The sequence below is a fragment of the Mustela erminea genome, chromosome 6, assembly GCF_009829155.1.
Source record: "Mustela erminea isolate mMusErm1 chromosome 6, mMusErm1.Pri, whole genome shotgun sequence".
NCBI classification, from domain to species: Eukaryota; Metazoa; Chordata; class Mammalia; order Carnivora; family Mustelidae; genus Mustela; species Mustela erminea.
The window spans coordinates 48,374,428-48,394,955 of record NC_045619.1 but is presented as its reverse complement, the minus strand read 5'-3'; the positions used below and the strand labels follow the sequence as shown (position 1 = coordinate 48,394,955).

Genomic DNA, 20,528 nt, shown 5'->3' with positions numbered 1-20,528 from the left:
GCATGTAAATTGCCAACACAGTACCTAAAGCATGACACCTGCTTAGTAAATATTAGCTACCCCTATCGCTTACCATCTCCTCCGAACCAGTGCAGATATAGGACAAAAACGAGATGGAGAAAGGATGTGCATAAGGGAAGAGACAGCATTCTAGGCAGGAGGCATAGGCTAAGCAAAAACTTGGTGTCAGGAGTGAGCATGCCTAAGGAAGAAACTGTATGGGACTCACAAACTTGCCGAAGTAAAAAGTTCAGGTCAAGGAGTTATGACAAAGGAACATGTGGAAGAAAAAAAATCAGTTTGAATTTGCACAGAATCTCCTGGAGATTTCTGAATTTCTTTAGTACCATGATTTTCTAAGAAAAATGTGTAAACTAACAGAAAAGTTAGAAGTCTATACTAATGAGCATAAATGTATCTATTACCAGTCATTGTCTTAAAGAAAAAATAAATACCTAGCATTGCTATGAGAGATATTTAGAATTTTTATTTAAATTCAAATCTGTCATCTAATTTTTTTCCAACTTCACTAAATGTGAAGCCCAGATCTAGGCTGATAAATAAGTTTACATAAAGAATATAGTTAGTTCTTCAAGTTTATAAAGTCCACAATTTCAGCATAAAAGAGGATTTAAAAAGGATCCCAAAATATCTTAAGATGTCTAAGAAGCTATTGCTACTACTAATGAGTTCAAATAGCTTGCTGAGCATTCTTATTACTTCTGCTCATTAGTAAAAGTCCTATATAACACCCAGCAGAAAATAATCAGCAAATCAATTAATTAAGGCCCTATCGACACTCCTCTTGCCACCCCCAATCCCATCTTTGTTGTAAATAAGCTTTCTTGCCTACATTAAAGTCATTAGTTCTCCATATGTAAATAGTAATGTCCTTTAATTTAAACTGATTAAATATCAGAGAACAAATTTCAATCCACTCTTTCTGATCTAGCCAGGATATTAAAAACATAGAGCATTACTGTCTTACTTAGCAAATTTAACACAACTGTATACACTTTTGAATTCATTAATTTCCAGATTCACCTTCCCCCCAAGGACATTAGCCAGAATGCTATCTTTAGCTATAATACACACACACACAAATACTATAGTAATTAAAGAAACCACCCATTTCCTTCCCCCTAAGTTCCAGGAAGCTATGTTATTTCTGTGGACCAATTTCTATTTGCCAACTGTTCTCCAGAGCCTTTAACGGAAAATAAAATGTACTAGAAGCTATTCTTCAAATGACAGCCAAGAACACATCTCCTAGTATCTCCTCCCTTCAGAGGAAAAAGCAAAAAATGTTTGTGTATATTTAAGACCTTTACATTTAGGATTTTGTTAAATCCTGAAACGTGTAAAACCTCACAGTGTCTTGAACAGAAATGTTTGAAAGAACCTCTGGTCTCTAAAGTTAGCTAGATTCTCTGCAACATTCACCTCTTATTTTGGCTCCTCTAATTATCCCTTTTAACTTAATGTTGGTTATTTTTATTTCTTCCATCTTTCCTCATACCACATTGTTTACGACTGGTAAAAAGAAAAAATTATATTTACATATATTCTCAGTGGTAATTTCTCAGAGTGTTCCCCTCCCCCAGTTAAACTAGGGGAGTTGGTGAGGGTTTTGGCTTCTTTTATCCTTTTCCTTCTTCAGTCAAAACAGAATAAATTATCCATATAATCACCAACAAACAACTTCTTAAGTATTTCCCACTCCTCAAACTTTGATAACACGAATTAGGTTTATCTCAACCAAGTGTCACATGTGAATTACTTCATCATGAAAAGGGAGATTGGGGCGGGGGTGGGGGTGGGGAGAGACTTACTTCCTTCTGATTTGGATCCAAGACAGAGATCTTGTGTTCCCCAGAAGGGAGCCCAGGCAAGACATCTCCATAGCAATCCCCCACACTCCAATCTTTCCTCTCTCTGTTCTTTTCCCTAACAAATACCTCCCAGAAGGCCAGAATATTTTGTTAGAGAATCTCCAAACTGCTAAAATCCCAAACAGGACAGAAGCTTTAGCAAAAGTTTAGTAACTGATACTTATTTTCCTCATTATGAGCAACACAACAAACAACCTCCCCTTCCTGCTCCTCAGACGGTGCCCTTCACTTCCTGTCCAGGTCAGATTCCTCTGCTGGAGGTTCACCCAGGGCTTCACTTCCTGCTGCCTCAGAGCATGCTTCATTTCCTGTGAATTTGATGCCAGTTTTCCTCACGGGCTTCTTAGCCTGTAGCATTTGTTTACCTCTTGCTTAATCCCGACGCCTTCTCAACTTGTCTCCTAGACCTGCCATTCTTTCCCTGTTCTTTGCCCACTCACCAGACTCACCCTTCCTTAAAAACCATCTTTCACAGAAGTCCTTCAGTAGCTAAGGCCAGTCAGTACTTTTAGTGTCCTGTTGATTCTGGTTTGCTTTATTAGCTTAATAGTGAAAATCAACATGTGTTTTAAAGGCCACACTCAATTAAGAATATTTGATATCTGAATTGTGCTGCTTATCAACTATGAGCTATGCCTTGCCTTTTTAGTTTTGTTTATTGTTGTTTTACACTGAGCAAGGCCATACCTACCAGCTACCTCTCCTGATCCCCAAGGTTAAATTAAGTTCTTCTAGTCATTCTTTCTCATAATACCTTACACTTTTTATTGTTTCATTTATGACCAGTGTAACAAATTCTCTAGTTATCTGTTTGATAGTTTTCTCTGCCATGACCTATAAATTTTATGAGACCAGGAAAAAGCCTGGTGGTCCCTTTGTCAAGTTGTCCTCTTTTTTTTTTTTTTTTAAGATTTTATTTATTTATTTGACAGAGAGAGATTACAAGTAGGCAGAGAGGCAGGCAGAGAGAGAGGAAGGGAAGCAGGCTCCCCGCTGAGCAGAGAGCAAAATGTGGGACTTGATCCCAGGACCCTGAGACCACGACCAGAGCCAAAGGCAGCGGCTTAACCCACTGAGCCACCCAGGCGCCCCAAGTTGTCCTCTTTTATCCCCCCCTTATTTTGCCTTCCTCACTTTCTGCTGCCAACACAAACACAGGGCTTGGCACATATTAGAAGACCAATAAATACATATTGAATGCACCACAAAAAGAAATGGTAACTATGGGAAGTGATGGATATATTAATTAGTTTAATTGTGGTGAATATTTCACAATGAATACATATATCAAATCATCACTTTATACACCTTAAATATATATACATTTTTGTCAATTATACTTCCTAAAGCTGGTAATTTTGTCAACTATACTTCCTGAGCAGATAAATGAATGAAAGAATGAATGAATGAATGAAAACTTCTCTCTTTTTTTCATCCCCACTGGTTTTCTTTCAGTGCTACACCTAGTTCTCACCTCCAACCATAATGACCACTTGGCACCAGTAGGACCAAAGAAGTACATCCCCTGCCCCTGGTTGATTATGCAAATGACATTTGAGGGCCTTCCAGGAATAGCATTCAGGCTCAAGTCACAGTGGTAAGACTTTTGTTTAACTGTAATAATGCATCTTTCCTTAATCATTTCCATTAAAAAAGTAATCTCCCTTTATGAATGCTCTCTACGTCTCTGCCGATGCCTTATATAACCTGACATCTCTGAGTTCTGTGGTGACAGATTTTGACATACATATAGGAAATTCTTCTTCAAATGCGAACAGAAGTTGGCAAAAGAGTGCTTTTCTGCACTACTTTGCAAAAACCACTAATGTGGAGTGGTTTGCACAATAATAAATTATTCAGATCATAAATCTAAAGTAATTAGTTCATCATGATCAATACAATCTAAGTGAATTGGTGTGTGGCATTCAATTTTCGTAATATAATTAGTTTTGAAATATTCAAATTAAGGAGACAAAGATCATCATAAAAAGTACTGAGTCTCCTGATTAAGTAGAAGAATACTGCATTTTGCTCTTTATACTAATAAATCTAAATTATGTTCTTTTTCCACTTACATAAAAATTTCTTTTTTTTTTTTTTTTGTTTTAAATCAAATTACGTCTGACTGGAGTTACTAAAGCCCTAGCCATTGAGAAATATTCGAAGAATGATGGAAAGTCAGCAAAGGTCATTTGCTGATGAATTTGAGTTATCTCATCATGAGAAAATTTATTTTTTTCAGTAATTAATCAATAATTAAATTTATTTTTTTCAGTAATTTTTTCAGCCATTTTGGGGTGCCTGGGTGGCTCAGTGGGTTAAAGCCTCTGCCTTCAGCTCAGATCATGATCCCAGGCTCCTGGGATCGAGCACCATATCAGGCTCTCTGCTCCTCGGGGAGCCTGCTTCCTCCTCTATCTCTCTACCTGCCTCTCTGCCTACTTGTGATCTCTGTCTGTCAAATAAATAAATAAAATCTTTAAAAAAAAGAAGAAGCTGGCAGTTTTAAAAACTGGTCCCTCAAACCCACAAAGAAATTTTCTAAACCACAAAGAACAGATAAGTTTTCTTTCTAGAGAGAAACTCGGGGTTATTATTCTAGTCATATGTCCAATATAAGCTGTGTCATTTCCATAAACTTATTTTTGTGTTCTGGACTTGCCAAGATAATATATTGTCTCCTGTTTTCAAATTTTTCTGAGCTTGGAAAACTGATGTCTACATGGCTCATTAAAAACATCCTCAATGAATTCTTATTGTTTTGGGTACAGTTTCTCAACCTGAGGACGACTGACATTTGGAGACAATTCTGTGTTGTGGAAACTGACCTGCACATCGTCAAAAGGTTAGCAGCTTCCCTGGTCCCCACCTTCTCAACGCCAGTAGCATCTCCCAGCTGTGAAAACCAAAAGGTCTCCAGACATTGACAAATGTCCTGCGGGTAGCAAAATTGCCCCCAGAAGAACCACAGTTTTTTCAGTATTATTTTCTTCCAAATAAGAGGCATTATTAAGTCATTATCTTTCTTTCTCTTTATTCTTTATCAATAATGCTAGTAACTATTCATGGAACAATATTTACAGCCTCCCAAGAGAAATTCAGAACAATTAAAGCAAATGGAGAAATGCATTTCATGCAGAAATGGATTTTTTTTTCCCTTTTCGTGATTATCCAAGTAGTTTTGTCTCTTGCCTCAAACTCTGCTCTGACACCTGAGACTTACAGCTACACCAAAGGGACCTTCTGTGGGGTAACTAATAAGCAAGAGCAGTATAGGGCAGTGAGTAAGGGAATGTCCTACCAGCATCAGACACCTAGCTGCCTATCCTGGCTTAAACACTTTTGTGCCTTGATTTTTCTTATCTGGAAAATGGGAACAATGACAACAGCAGTACTTATTCAGGTTTGTGGTGATACATAACACTATTAGACCTATAGTATGTACTTACATATTAATTAGCTGTTATTAGTGAACGTTTATGAAGAAATTTGCCAGATCACCCAGAGATTTGGCATCTCTGCCCTGGCCTCTGCAGCAAAAACTTCTAATCAAAAAGCATAAAACTATCATTTCCCTTAACCCTGAGTTCTGGGGGTTTGGTGGGCTCTGCCTTCCAGCAGCACTCCATAGATGAATTACTCCACAGCTCTCGTAACTCTAGGGATATGTTCACCACATTTTTGAAAAAAACGATGGGAATTGATTTTTATCTTTAATTTTTGCTTACAAATAATTCATCTGTTATGAGAAAAATAACAAGCTCCAAAGGGAAAATGCAGACACCCGTCTGTTCCCACACTGGCTTGAGTCAAAGGGTAAGAATTATCTACCACCAATAAGCTTAATGAGAAACAACCTTCAAGTTGTAATTTCAAAAGACTATAAATTGAGGTCTAGCTCTACCCATGGTGCTGTTCTTCTAAAATTCAGAGTTAAATACTGTCTCATTACTCTGTCATATTAGCTGGGACTCTTTCTGATGAAAGTGATTAAAACTAACCTAAGGAAAAAGATTGGGGGAGAGGGAGGAGGAGAGGGAATTTATCAGCTCTTGCAACCTGGAAGTCCACGGGCGTTCTGGCTTTAGATGGAGCTGGATCAAGCTCAAGTCTTGTCATCAGTTCTCTGTCTCCAGGCTCTGCTTTCCTCTGTTGTGCTGATTTCATTCTCTCCAAGTAAGAATTAATCTCTTATCAAAACGAAGGAATAACAAGGAAAAAGCATGTTGAGAAGCCAAAGCAATGACTACTACACTAGATAATATCCTTATTTACACATAATTGTTAATAAAGAAATGAGCTAAATAGAGGCCATCTCCCTTAAGAAACCCAAGTTCTACCCATTATTCAGAGTCTAGGACAATTGCTACCTCAGTCATGTAGCCTTCTTTGATAACCTCACCCCTAGTAACTGCTACTTTATCAAAATGCTAAGGTGCTTATCATCCACATAGTTTACTTTGCTAAATAGCGTGAATTGCTTTGTATCATTAAGTGTATGTAGAAAAATATGCACATATACATTGTATATCTCCAACTCAATTTTTTTTTTGAGAGAGAGCGTGTATGCACACATGCATGCACATGAACATACAAGCTGGGGAGAGGTGAGGGGCAATGGGATAGGGAGAGAGAGAGAATCTTAAGCAGGCTTCATGGCCAGCATGCTGAGCCCCATGCGGGGCTTATTTTCAAGACCATGAGATCATGACCTGAGCCAAAATCAGGAATCAGACACTTAACTAACTCAGCCACCCAGGCAACCCTCAATCCTTTTTTTCAACCACAATTATTTTTTATTATAAAAGGCATTTATTTCTCATATTTATTATGAGATTTTCCCCAATCTTCCTTGCCCTCTGTGCCCATGTGATGGTAAAAGGATTTTATTTAAGACATAAATACTCAAGGACAAAGATGAAGCAAAAGCAACAAAACATGGGAAACTGGAAAGTCAGTGGTAACTGACATTTCAAAGCCAAGGAACTGGAACAGCTTTGGGAGAAATACGGGGTTTGTAAACTGGTCTGTGCTACAGAATCCCAGAAAGACTTTGGAAGGAAAAGGTGCACATACCTCTGAAAGTGTCCAGTTTGGTGGGGAGGCTGGAAACTGAAGGCTTGATTGAGTGTCCATGTAAAAGCACTTTCTCCTGGGAATGAAAGGCACAGCGTTGGGAACATAGTTAGTAGCAATAGTCATAGTCATAGAACATAGTCATAGTAATAGTAATAGGACATAGTGTAATATCATTGCAGGTGGCAGTAATACTGGTAGTGTGCACAGCACAGCAAACAGAGTTGTTGAATCACTACGTTGCACACCTGAAACTAACGCAACACTGTGTGTCACCTGTACTTCAGTTACTTAAAAAAGAAAAGCACCAAGTCCACCATCCAGGACTCCTCTACCAAATGGAGCAGCAGAGCTGCTCCTCTTCAGCCTAGCAGAAAACCAAGCCTCCTCCTTGAGGAAGTAAAACAGAGAGGCTTAGGCATCAAAGTCATCAGGCCCAGCTGGGGTCAAGGACATACTATCAAAATCAAGAACGTTTGAGGCACCTGGGTGGTGAGCGTCAGACTCTTGATTTCAGCTCAGGTCTGATCTTAGAGTTACAAAATCAAGCCCCACATGGAGCTCTGCACTCACCCGGGCATCTGCCTGAGATTCTCTCTCCCTCTCCCTCTGCCCCTCCTGACCCTGCCCCCATTTAAATAAATAAATCTTTTCAAAAAAAAAAAAAATCAAGGACACCAGGTCCAGCTGGAGTGGAGTAGTCTGTGCACACCAGCCATGCAACTCCATCCCTAATTACAACAGTAATGATGTCGTTGTAGCTCCCGTTTGCTGAACATTGACCATATACCAGCCCCTGGGCTAAGCATTATACATGAATAATATCACATCTGATCCTCAAATAAATCCTATGAGGTAAATACTATTTTGTACTTTAAAATACTGTAAGGGACATCTGGGTGGTTCAGTCTGTTAAGCGTCTGACTTTGATTCCAACTCCAGTCATGATCTCAGAGTCGTGAGATGAAGCCCCAGCGTCAGGCTCTGCACATTAGGTGTAGAGCTTGTTAAGATTCTCTCCCCTTTGCCCCTCTCCCCCTAAAAAATAAAATAAAATGCTTTAAATGAGAGGTAAAAGTTTATATAGCTGGTTAAGTTATAAAAAGACTAAATAACTGGCTGAAGAACTCAAAACTAATCAATGTCAAAGCTCAAGTTTGTACCCTGTACCCAATGTCAAAGCTCAAGTTTGTACCCTGAATCACTACACTCAGTGACCCCCATTTATCAATTATTTTGTTCATTTACTTATTCAACAAATATTTGCTGTGTGTCCAATACTAACTCATCAAAATTTGTAAAGATGAATTTAAGATATGGTCTCTATCCCAAGAAGCTCTCAGTATAGAGAGGGCAACAAATCAATAAACGAGCATAATGATACATTGAAAAAGTGGGTCTCCAAACTGGGGTTACAGAAAGGATTCTGTTATCTCTCTCAACCAGTTCTCTGACTCTGTGCTGAGTCCTGTGTCTTCCCTACATGGAAAGTAAATGAAATCTTGGGCAGATTCCATAAACCCTTTTAAATACTCTTTTTTTTTTTAAGATTTTTTTTTTTTTTAATTTGACAGACAGAGATCACAAGTAGGCAGAGAGGCAGGCAGAGACAGAGAGGGAAGCAGGCTTCCCGCTGAGCAGAGAGCCCGATGCGGGGCTCGATCCCAGGACCCTGGGATCATGACCTGAGCCGAAGGCAGAGGCGTAACCCATTGAGCCACCCAGGCGCCCCGACCCTTTTAAATACTCTTATTGCAAAGTCCCTCTGTCTCTGTTAGTCACCAAAACAGTCTGATTTTAATTCAATAATCTGAATCTCATTCAAAGTTAAAGCTTCTCAGCTCCCTGGCAGGAGAACCAGCAATGGGGAGGAAGGAGCATGGTGAACTTCTCCTCTGTCTCTCCACCTCGTGCTGCTCCTCATCTTCTGTGCCTTCCCAATACTGTCCGTAGCTCCTCCAGCAATGGAGGCAGAAAGAGAGGGATAAACAGACAGAGGTGACTTAGCTATCCAGTCCTCTTGTGATCTGCCAGCAGTGTTCTATGGCCTTGAAGAGTTTCAGGGAACTGAAACTCTTTGGTGGGATCTCAAGATACTACCATCCCCCTCCCGGGAGCCTTCTGAATAGCTCCATGGACACAGGCCATGCCTCTCTTCTGACTTCTGATCTCCATCTCTGCCTTCAGCCACTCGAGTCACACTCCTACTAGAGTAACTGCTCTCTTCCAGTTAACTTCTTGGGAAGAATTCAGAAAAGGCCCCAGGCTATTTTGCTCCTATGTGTCCACAGTCCAGTCAATGGGAAACTTACACACTCTTGCCAGTCATCATGAATGAAAGTGCAACATATTCCACATGAAGACTGTTTCTCTCTGTTCTGCCAACAGGCAGGTGCCTCTGGCCCCAGTCCCTCAACTTCACTATGCTCAGGCCCAGAACCAAAGCCTATCCCTTTGCCCTCAAACCCCATGGCACTTCTGTGTTTCTCTTGAATGGTCCTGTTGAAGACATCTCGCTTGACTATGGAGACTTGAGTGTGGTAGCTCTTCCTCTTGGAGACTTGGAGACTTGAGGCCTCCCTCTTTATTATTGAACATATTTTTACTTCTAGAGCATTATGCTTACAGAGACAACTCATGGTTTCACTTAATTTTCCACTGAGGTCATAATCTATTTTTAGAAATGCATTCTATGCAAAATATATAAAAAATAAGCTCAGAGTAATGCTTCCAAACACAGGACTATGTAACCCCTGGGAAAAAGAAAACCCCTGGGGTCTTGTTTCTGATGGCATTCATCCTTATCAGAGGTCTCTTGAGAATTATTTATAGGTCAAAAGGTGAATAAGTGTCCCACAGAGCAACAACTTTGCAGACACACAAAATTAGGCCTAATTGTCAACCTCTGAATTACACTCACTAAGTCTTTACTTGCATGTCTTGCTTTTGGTAGATCATTTGGAAATAATCTTATTCCTGCTGCTACTTTTTCTCCCAGACACTATCATGCACATGGACATGTATTATTTTCATGAAAGTGTCAAACTTGCTGTCTCCTGAAAAAAATCATAAAAATTCTGAGACAAATAATAGCTTAACCATAAAAACCCGGCTAGGCCATCCAGTTTTGTTCCTCTTTGAGCAATTACTCCATACGTTCCACAACTTCAAGGCTAAGGGGATTATTTCCTCAACATCACTGTCTCGCCCTTGTTATTTCCTTAATTGAATTCCCTATTGCTTATAATATCAGCCTTTACTAAACATTATAATAATCCTATTTGTTTTCAATGGGATTATGAGATTTTTCTTAATTAAATATGAAGCAAACTTTAATACTCGAATCTCACTAGAAAACACTGAAGTGGGGCGCCTGGGTGGCTCAGTCAGTTAAGCATCAGACTCTTGATTTCAGCTCAGGTCATGATCTCAAGATTGTGGGATCAAGCCCCATGGGGGTCTCCTGAGATTCTCTCTCCCCCCTGCCCCTCCCCACTCCCTCTCTTAAAAAAAATTTTAGAAAACACAGAAGCTTCTTATTAAACAGTTTCTAAATGCCCTTCCTCTTACCAGACATGATTGTAGATCAGTATCAATCATAAAACCCACAAATCACATGACTAAAATATCCCAGAGAGGGTCAACCAAGTCTGCTACTGCTCTCCCTCTTTTTAAAGAATTATTTATTTGAGAGCAGTGGTGGGGGGGCAGGAGGAGGCAAAGGGAGAGGGAGAGAGAAACTTAAGCAGACTCTGCACTGAGTGCAGAACTGATGTGGGACTCAATCTCATGACCCTGAGATCATGACCTGAGCCAAAACCAAAAGTCAGTCACTTAATTGACTGAGCCACCCAGATGCCCCTTAAATGCTGCTTTCTTAATACCCACACCTCCCCCAGGCTCCCAGAAGGCTAATCTGAGATGCTTTCTCTCAGCATCTTCTAATCGCACATCAGGCCTGGCGGATAATGGGCCTTCAATAAATGTGGACTGAATTTTTTTATTGAATTTTAAGCAAAGACAGTCAGACCTCTTAGCAGTCATGTAACAGATGTTTTGAACCTCTTTTTTCTTTACAGTTTGCTCACAATCAGCAGTTGTTTTATTGCTTTTACAATAAAATTTAAATCAAGGAGGAATCATTCACAGAAGGAAGTAGAGCTTGAGTGATTTAGGGCCATTTCATGTCTCTCCCTAGCTCTGCTTTGGTCTTTTACCAAGTAACTCTGCCTTTAGCTTTAAATTTAAAAAAAAAAAAAAAAAAAAAAAAAAAAAAGGAAAGACGAGGAAGGTTAGAGAGATTGGGTCAGCTTTTCAGAAAAGGAAAGAGACACCACTATTGTCATAAACTCCAGGAAACATTTCTTCAGCCAACTAATTTGGGTGCAACTACAGGATCAATTGAATGACTTGGAAGCCCTGTTTGAAGAGGACAACCTATGAAAGGCACAGGGAGTGTAACTTCTAACTTGCTTGGACTGACTTTTATAAGAGGTCTAAATTATTGAAATAATTTTCCATGATTCCACTTATAATGTGAAAGTGGTACAAACTGTTGTTCATAAATGTCTTGAAAATAGTCATTTTAATATGTATATTAATTTTAGGAAAAAAATTTAGGATAGGGTAGGGTTGAATTTTATGATTTTACGTAATTCCAGGCATCCTTGCATAATCAATGTGTGTTTACAACTCTTTTATGGGACTCAGGCATGATTCTACTATGTTAAATTATTTTAGAGGATTGCAGTTGTAGCTTTGTCCTTTTGATGTTTGATTGATCATGTCTGTATTTTCTGTGACACTGAGTCCTTGGTCACCCTTCAGTTACAACACTGGCAGAAACATTGGAGAAAATGTTCCATTTTATGGAAGATGTGATTTCTAAGAACACGATGTGGTAAGAAACGAGACTGACTATGAAATCTAGAAACATGTATTTATGGCTACAAATTGATAACGGGAAATGTCTTAAGAAGACGGAAACTGACAGATTGTAGGATGGATCATCAGTAGAGACCTTCCAGAGAAAATCAACCTCAATCTATTATCTTAAGGGCAAAGAATAGAGTGAAGATGAGAAGACATGCTGTTGGTGGTCATTGTTACTGAACAACTGTCCAACAGAAAGTGTCTTATTGCTTCAGGCAAGCCACTCTCCTCTACCTACTCAGTTACTCACACCAGGTAACAGAACACTCAGGGCATAGAAATGGATATGAAAATGTGTTTGTTTTCCTTTGTAATATAATAAATCTGATTGCATGCTGACCATGACCTAGGCACTGTCATGGGTCTCAGGGATTACAAAGACAGTTGTTACTTAATCTTTGTTTTCCAAAGGCTCCCAATCTAGTAGGAGAGACTGGCAAGTAGATAGTACAGTAAAGCCAATGCTATAATAGAGGTAGCATTGGAATACAAAGAAGCAGATATTAAATCTACATTTGTGGGCACAAAGAAAGCTCCTCAAGAAAAAGTATGAAAGGATAAAGATGAAAACATCCAAAAAGAGGCCAAACTGATCCCACTAGACCAGCCAAGGACAGGTGCTCCTCCAAAACAGGGGCAGCCTTAGCCCACCCTACTACTCTGCCACATGAAAGGGAAGAGAAGAGCATTTTTTGTAAAGACACTGCCTCACAGAGAAGAAGGCTCATAGCCACTGTGTTTCTTCCACCAAGACCGCCACTACCTACCAGCATGGCCCAGCTGGACATTCCTGCGGTCTCACTGGTGACAGGCCTGTCCCAGAGCCCCTTCCCCAAAACTGAACCAGAGGAAGCAATGAGCTCTTTCTAGGACTTAGAGGATAGGGCTTGAGAATATGATGTATGGAGAAGTGAATACATTTTACCCTACTCATGGCTTTGGAAATAATGGAGTACAGGTGCAAGGTAGGGCCTCTTCTCAATACCCCTTGACTGTCCCAGCCTCCCATTTCCTGTCCAGTTCCCACTCTGAGTCTATGACCCAGTCTAGAGAAGCCTTATCTCTACTACTATTCTTTTAAATCTCACTATCTTAGACAAAGATCAAGACTTTTCAGACTTAACCAAGAACTTAATATCTTTGTTCTCTGGATCCACTTCCCTTTCCCCTACTTCTAGCTTGCCAAATTAGGAATAGAGAAGTGGCAGGTTAGGGGGGGCAGGGGAGGTGCAGGGAGAAATAAAAGGAGAATAATGTTTTTTGAAAATCAATTAATATCTCATCCCTCTTGAACACTTGGCTTTGGTCATCAATCAGATAAGGTAGATGCTGCTATCCAGAACTACCACTGAAAACTTTTAACAACATGGTTGAAAATTGAAAATTGAACTGTTAGGTCCTCACCCACATTGAGGATTTATAACCACCCTTCTATCTTATTCTTCTTTCCATGATTCTATGTATTTGTTTTTGTTCTGGTATTATAAATCTTGTTCTTGGTGTTCATTTTGGCTGTTTTTTTTTCCTTGTCATTTACTTTTGTCAGTCTTTTTGTTTCTTTGTTCTTATTTATGTATCTTATAAATCTTACTTTGGGGGCTCATTTTGGCTGGGTTTTCTTTTTTTCTCTCTCTCTTTCTCTCTGTCTCTTTTTCTTTTCTCTTTTTTTTTGATGGTGGCATCCAATTGCTCTGAAACTTTCCAGGGTGCACCTTGCCTGGATCATGGTTGATATATTCAACTATACATCCCCTCAAACACCTCTCACCAAAATTACTAGGAGGAGGAATACCCAACAGTGGAAAAATTCAGAGACTGTGCCCTTTGCAACAGAACTATTGGATATAGACATAAATAATACATTGGAAAGGGAATTTAGGGTAACAATTATCCAGGCAATGGCTAGGTTGGAGAAGACCATTAGTGAGAACATAGAATCTCTAAGGGCGGAAGTGAGAGCCGATCTGGCAGAAGTTAAAAATGCTATCGATGAGATCTAATGTAATCTAAATACTCTAACAATTAGGGTAACCAAGGCAGAAGGTAGAATTAGAATCTAGAAGACAAACTGATAGAAAAGAAGGATCAGGAGGAGGCCTGGAACAAGCAGCATAGAAGCCATGAAGACAGAATTAGGGAAATAAATGTCCTGTGAAACATTCCAACATCAGAATTATTGGGATCCCTGAAGGGTTGGAGAAAGAGAGAAGACTAGAAGATATAGTTGAACAAATTCTGTATGAAATTTCCCTAATCTGGGGAACGGAACAAGTGTTCATGTTTAGAGGCAGAAAGGACACCCCCCAAGATCAATGAGTCTAGAAAGACATCCAGACACTTAATTGTGAAATTCGCAAATCATAATTTCAGACAAGAGGTCTTAAGGGCAGCTAGGGGGAAGAGATTCCTTATGTAGAGAGGAAGGACCATCAGAATAATGTCAGACCTGTACAAAGAAACCTGGCAAGCCAGAAAGGGCTGGTAAGACATATTCAGTGTACTAAATGAGAAGAACATGCAGCCAAGAATACTTTATCCAGCAAGGCTGCCATTCAAAATGGATGGAGAGATAAAGAGCTACCAAGACCAGCAAGGTTTAAAAGGGTATGGGACCATCCAGCTAGCACTACAAGAAATATTAAAGGGGGATTCTATAAAAGAAGAAGAACCCAAGAGTGACATAGAACAGAAATTTACAGAAACAATCTACAGAAACAAGGACTTCACAGGCAACATGATGTCAATAAAAATTTATCTTTCAATAATCACTCTCAACATGAATAGCTTAAATGCTCCCATAAAATGGCACAGGGTTGAAGACTGAATAAAACAACAAGACCCATCCATACGCTGTCTATAAGAGACACATTTGGAACGTAAAGATACATGCAGACTGAAAGTGAAAGGATGGAGAGCCATCTTTCATGCCAACGGGCCTCAAAAGAAAGCTGGGGTAGCAATTCTCATATCAGATAAATTAGATTTTAAGTTAATGATGGTAGTCAGAGATACAGAAGGACACTACATTATTCTTAAAGGGTCTATTCACCAAGAAGATCTAACAATTGTAAATATTTATGCTCCCACTATGGGAGTAGCCAACTACATAAGCAAACGGTTAATCAAAATAAAGAGTCATATTGATATGAATACATTAATTGTAGGGGATCTTAACACGCCACTCTCAGTAACAGACAGATCATCCAAGCAGAAAATCAATAAAGAAACAAGAGCTTTGAATGACACATTGGACCAGATGGACCTCATAGATATATACAAAACATTCCATCCTAAAACAACAGAATACTCATTCTTCCTGAGTGCCATGGAACTTTCTCCAGAATAGACCACATACTGGGCCACAAATCAGGGCTCAAACAATATCAAAAGATTGGGATTATACCCTGTATATTCTCAGACCACAATGCTTTGAAACTGGAACTCAACCACAAGAAAAAGTTTGGAAGGAATTCAAACACTTGGAAGCTAAAAGACCATCCTGCTCAAGAATGTTTGGATCAACCAGGAAATCAAAGAACTTTAACAATTCATGGAAACCAAAGAGAATGAAGACACACGGTGCAATACCTATGGGATGCAGCAAAGGCGGTCCTAAGGGGGAAATACATAGCCATCCAAGCCTCACTCAAAAAACATTGAAAAATCCCACAAATAAGTGAAACCGTATGATAATTGACTCTCTCTGCTTGACTTATTTCACTCAGCGTAATCTCTTTATTTGTGGAGCATAACAAATAGCATGGAGGACAAGGGGAGATGGAGAGGAGAAGGGAGTTGAAGGAAATTGGAAGGGGAGGTGAACCATGAGAGACTATGGACTCTGAAAAACAATCTGAGGGTTTTGAAGGGGCGGGGGGTGGGAGGTTGGGGGAACCAGGTGGTGGGTATTGGAGAGGGCACGGATTGCATGGAGCATAGGGTGTGATGCAAAAACAATGAATATTGTTACGCTGAAAAAACAAACAAACAAAAAAAACACATAAACAACAACAACAACAAATTTAAAATCCCAAATACACCAACTCTCTTTATACCTTAAAGAACTGGAAAATCAACAACAAGTTAAGCCAACCCCATGCACAAGAAGAGAAATAATCAAGATTAGAGCAGAGATCAATGAGTTAGAAACTAGAGATACAGTAGAACACATCAATGAAACTAGAAACTGGTTCTTTGAAAAAATCATTAAGATCAATACCCCACTGGCCAAACTAACCCAAAAGAAAAGAGAGAGGACCCAAATTAATAAAATTATGAATGAAAAGGGAGAGATCATAACTAACACCAAGGAAATAGAAACAATCATCAGAAATTATTATCAATAGTTATATGCCAATAGGTTAAGCAACCTAGAAGAAATGGATGCATTCCTGGAAACCTATAAACTTCCAAGACCGAAACAGGAAGAAATTAAAAACCTGAATAGTCCAATATCTAGTAATGAAATTGAAGCAGTGATCAAAAACCTCCCAAAAAACAAGAGCCCAAACCATAAGAGACTCTTAATCTCTCAAAACAAACTGAGGGTTGCCGGCGGGGGGGTGGGGGGGGTGGTTGGGTTATGGACATTGGGGAAGGTATGTGCTATGGTGAGTGCCATGAAGTGTGTAAACCTGGAGATTCACAGACCTGTACCCCTGGGGCTAATAGTACATTATATGTTAATAAAAAATAAAACATTATGATTTAAAAACAAAAAAACAAACAAACAAGAGCCCAGGACCTGACAGATTCCCTGGGGAATTCTACTAAACATTCAAAGAAGAAATAATACCTATTCTTTTTTTTTTTAAGATTTTATTTATTTATTTGACAGGCAGAGATCACAGGTAGGCAGAGAGGCAGGCAGATAGAGAGAGAGGTGGAAGCAGGCTCCCTACTGAGCAGAGAGCCCAATGCAGGACTCGATCCCAGGACCCTGAGATCATGACCTGAGCCGAAGGCAGAGGCTTTAACCCACTGAGCCATCCAGGTGCCCTGAAATAATACCTATTCTCCTGAAGCTATTTCAAAAAGTAGAAACAGAAAGAAAACTTCCAGTCTCTTCCTATGAAGCCAGCATTACCCTGATCCCCAAACCAGAGACCCCAACAAAAAGGAGAATTTCAGACCAATATTCCTGATGAATATGGATGCCAAGATTCTCAACAAGATCATGGCTAATAGGATCCAACTACGCTAAAAGGATTATCCACTATGACCCAGTGGGATTTATCCATGGTATGCAAGTGTGGCTCAACATTCGCAAATCAATCAATGTGATAGAACAAATCATTAAGAGAAGAGAGAAGAACCACATGGTCCTCTCAATTGATGTAGAAGAAGCATTTAACAAAATGCAGCATCTGTTCCTGATTAAAACTCTTCAAAATATAGGGATAGAGGGAACATTCCTCAACTTCATAAAATCTATCTATGAAAAACCCACAGCAAATATCATTCTCTATGGGGAAAAACTGACAGTCCCCCCTTTGAGATCAGGAAGATGACAAGGATGCCACTCTCACCATTGTTGTTCAACATAGTACTAGAAGTCCTAGCAACAGCAATCAGAAAGCAAAAAGAAATAAAAGGTATTCAAATTGGCAAAGAACAAGTCAAACTTTCTCTCTTCGCAGATGACATGATACTTTATATGGAAAATCCAAAAGACTCCACCTCCAAAGTACTAGAACCCATACAACAATTCAGTAATGTGGCAGGATACAATATCAAAGCACAGAACTCAGTTACTTTCTTATACACTAACAATGAAAATATAGAAAAGGAAATTAGAGAATCGATTCCATTTACTATAGCACCAAGAACCATAAGATACCTGGGAATAAACCTAACCAAAGAGGTAAAGGATCTGTACTCGAGGAACTACAGAACACTTACAAAAGAAATTGAAGAAGACACAAAAAGTGGAAAAGTATTCCATGCTCATGGATCGGAAGAATAAACATTGTTAAAATGTCTAAACTGCCCAGAGCAATCTATGCCATCCCATTCAAAATTCCGCCAGAATTTTTCAAAGTACTGGACAATCCTAAAATTTGTATGGAACCAGAAAAGACCCCAAATTGCTAAGGAAATGTTGAAAAAGAAAAACAAAATTGGGGGCATCACGTTGCCTGATTTTAAGCTTTACTACAAAGCCGTGATCACCAAGATAGCATGGTACTGGCACAAAAACAGACACATAGACCAGTGGAACAGAGTAGAGAGGCCAGATATGGACCCTCCACTCTATGGTCAAATAAACTTCAACAAAGCAGGAAAAAATATCCAGTGAAAAAGAGACAGTCTCTTAAATAAATGGTGCTGGGAAAATTGGACAGCTATGTATAGAAGAATGATACTTGACCATTCTCTTACACCATACACAAAGATAAACTCGAAATGGATAAAAGACCTCAATGTGAGGCAGGAATCTATCAAAATCCCAGAGGAGAACACAGGCAGTAACCTCTTCAACACCAGCCACAGAAACTTCTTTCAAGACATGTCTCCAAAGGCAAAGGAAACAGAAGGGAAAATGAACTTTTGGGACTTCATCAAGATCAAAAGTTTCTGCACAGCAGAAGAAACAGTCAACAAAACAAAGAGGCAACCCATGGAATGGGAGAAGATATTCGCAAATGACACTACAGACAAAGGGTTGATATCCAAGATCTATAAAGAATTCCTCAAACTCAACACTGCAAAAACAAGTAATCACATCAAAAAATGGGCAGAAACAGACACTTCTCCAAAGAAGACATACAAATGGCTAAAAGACACATGAAAAAATATTCACCATCAGTATCCATCAGGGAGAACCAAATCAAAACCACATTGAAATACCACCTTACACCAGTCAGAATGGCCAAAATCAATGAGACAGTAAACAACAAATGTTGGGGAGGATGTGGCGAAAGGGGAACCCTCTTATGCTGTTGGTTGGGAATGCACATTGATGTAGCCACTTTGGAAAACAGTGTGGAGATTCCTTAAGAAATTAAAAATAGAGCTACCCTATGAACCAGAAATTTCACTACTGGATATTTACCCCAAAGATACTGATGTAGTGAAGGGCCATCTGTACTCCAATGTTCATAGCAGCAATGGCCACAGTCATCAAACTGTGGAAAGAACCAAGATGCCCTTCAACAGATGAATGGATAAAGAAGATGTGGTCCATATATATAATGAAATATTACGCCTTCATCAGAAAGGATGAATACCCAACTTTTGTATCAACATGGACAGGTCTGGAGGAAATTATGCTGAGTGAAATAAGTCAAACAGAGACAGTCAATTATCATATGGTTTCACTTACTTGTAGAGCATAAGGGATAACATGGAGGACATTAGGAGAAGGAAAGGAAAAGTGAATTGGGGGAAATCGGAGTGGGTGATGAAGCATGAGAAACTGTGGACTCCAAGACACAAACTGAGGGTTTTGAAAAGGAGGTAGATGGGGGGATGGGTGAGCCTGGTGGTGGGTATTATGGAGGGCACATATTGAATGGAGCACTGGGTGTGGTGCATAAACAATGAATCTTGGAACACTGAAAAAATAAAATAAAATTTTTTTTAAAAACTTGAGATGATTGATTTGAAAAAAAAAAAAAAAGAAGAAGAAAAAGAAAGAAAGGAAAAGAAAACTGAGCCATTAGATCCACACCTGAGATACACCATGGATTAAACAAGTTTTCTACGGGGTGACCTAAAACCTTAACACCAATTGCAGTCAGAGAGGGAAATAAAGAGTTCCAAAGCCCAACTTTATGTATGTATGTATGTATGTATGTATGTATGTATTATTTATTTGTATGTATTATTTTTTAATACATAATACACAGTTAACATTTAATCTTGTTAATTTACATATGCACATGCTAATGATTGGTATATCCATGATATCAAGAGTTTATTTCTGTCATATTAAAGACATGTTCATATTATCAGGACTACATGATTTCTTTCCTTTCTCCTCAAATTTTTCAAATCTAAGCTAACTCAACCTAATTTTCCATCCTGGCCAGTCTCCTATAAGTTTTTTAATGATAAACCAGGAGCCTTTTTTGTGTGCCTTTTCACAGTGATCCTGTGTAGTGGCCATACACACAAGCATAAATATCCCTGGTGGTCTCCCACTTTGGAAACAGATCTCTCATAAGCAAACCCAGCATTTACAGTAACTGCTACCACACAGCTACCAAAGCAACTTTTAAGTGACTTCTCCTCTTTACTGGTTCCATCTATCTGTCAAGCTTGAAATGGTATGTTGGAGTGCTCCAGGGTTCAGAGCTCTGACCTCTTTCTTATCGATTTATTTATCTACCTGGGTGAGCTCATTTAGCCCCAGAGCTTTTAAGATCCCAAACTTATAACTCCAGCCCTAACCTCTCCTGTGAACACATCACACGCGTATCTAGCTGACTACTTAAAGTCCTTGCTTAGAAGCATCTCAGACTTCAGATACACAAAATAGAACTTCAAATCCTCTGCCACCATATGCAAATATGCACACACACATAACACACACACACACACATACACACACACACACACACACACACACGCCTCCCACACTATTCCTCAGCTCAATAAAAGGCAACTCTATTCATCCAATCCTTA

At 39.3% G+C, this 20,528-nt stretch overlaps 1 protein-coding gene across 17 annotated transcripts in view; it reads right to left on the bottom strand.

Annotated features, from left to right (window-relative positions):
- LOC116593182 overlaps positions 1-20,528 on the bottom strand; it is a 151,048-nt gene that overhangs the window by 108,950 nt on the left and 21,570 nt on the right. For 7 of the 17 annotated variants that reach the window (XM_032347097.1, XM_032347096.1, XM_032347095.1 and 4 more), the window contains exons 3-5: positions 6,969-7,044; positions 5,952-6,082; positions 4,721-4,827 (exon numbers count right to left, since the gene is read on the bottom strand). In XM_032347097.1, the coding sequence (XP_032202988.1) occupies positions 4,721-4,827; positions 5,952-6,082; positions 6,969-7,044 (314 nt within the window). Of the gene's footprint in view, positions 1-1,832; positions 2,716-4,353; positions 4,828-5,893; positions 6,083-6,968; positions 7,517-7,858; positions 7,894-20,528 lie in introns of those variants that run through there. The other 10 variants (XR_004286806.1, XR_004286804.1, XR_004286805.1 and 7 more) reach the window with 8 other exon arrangements.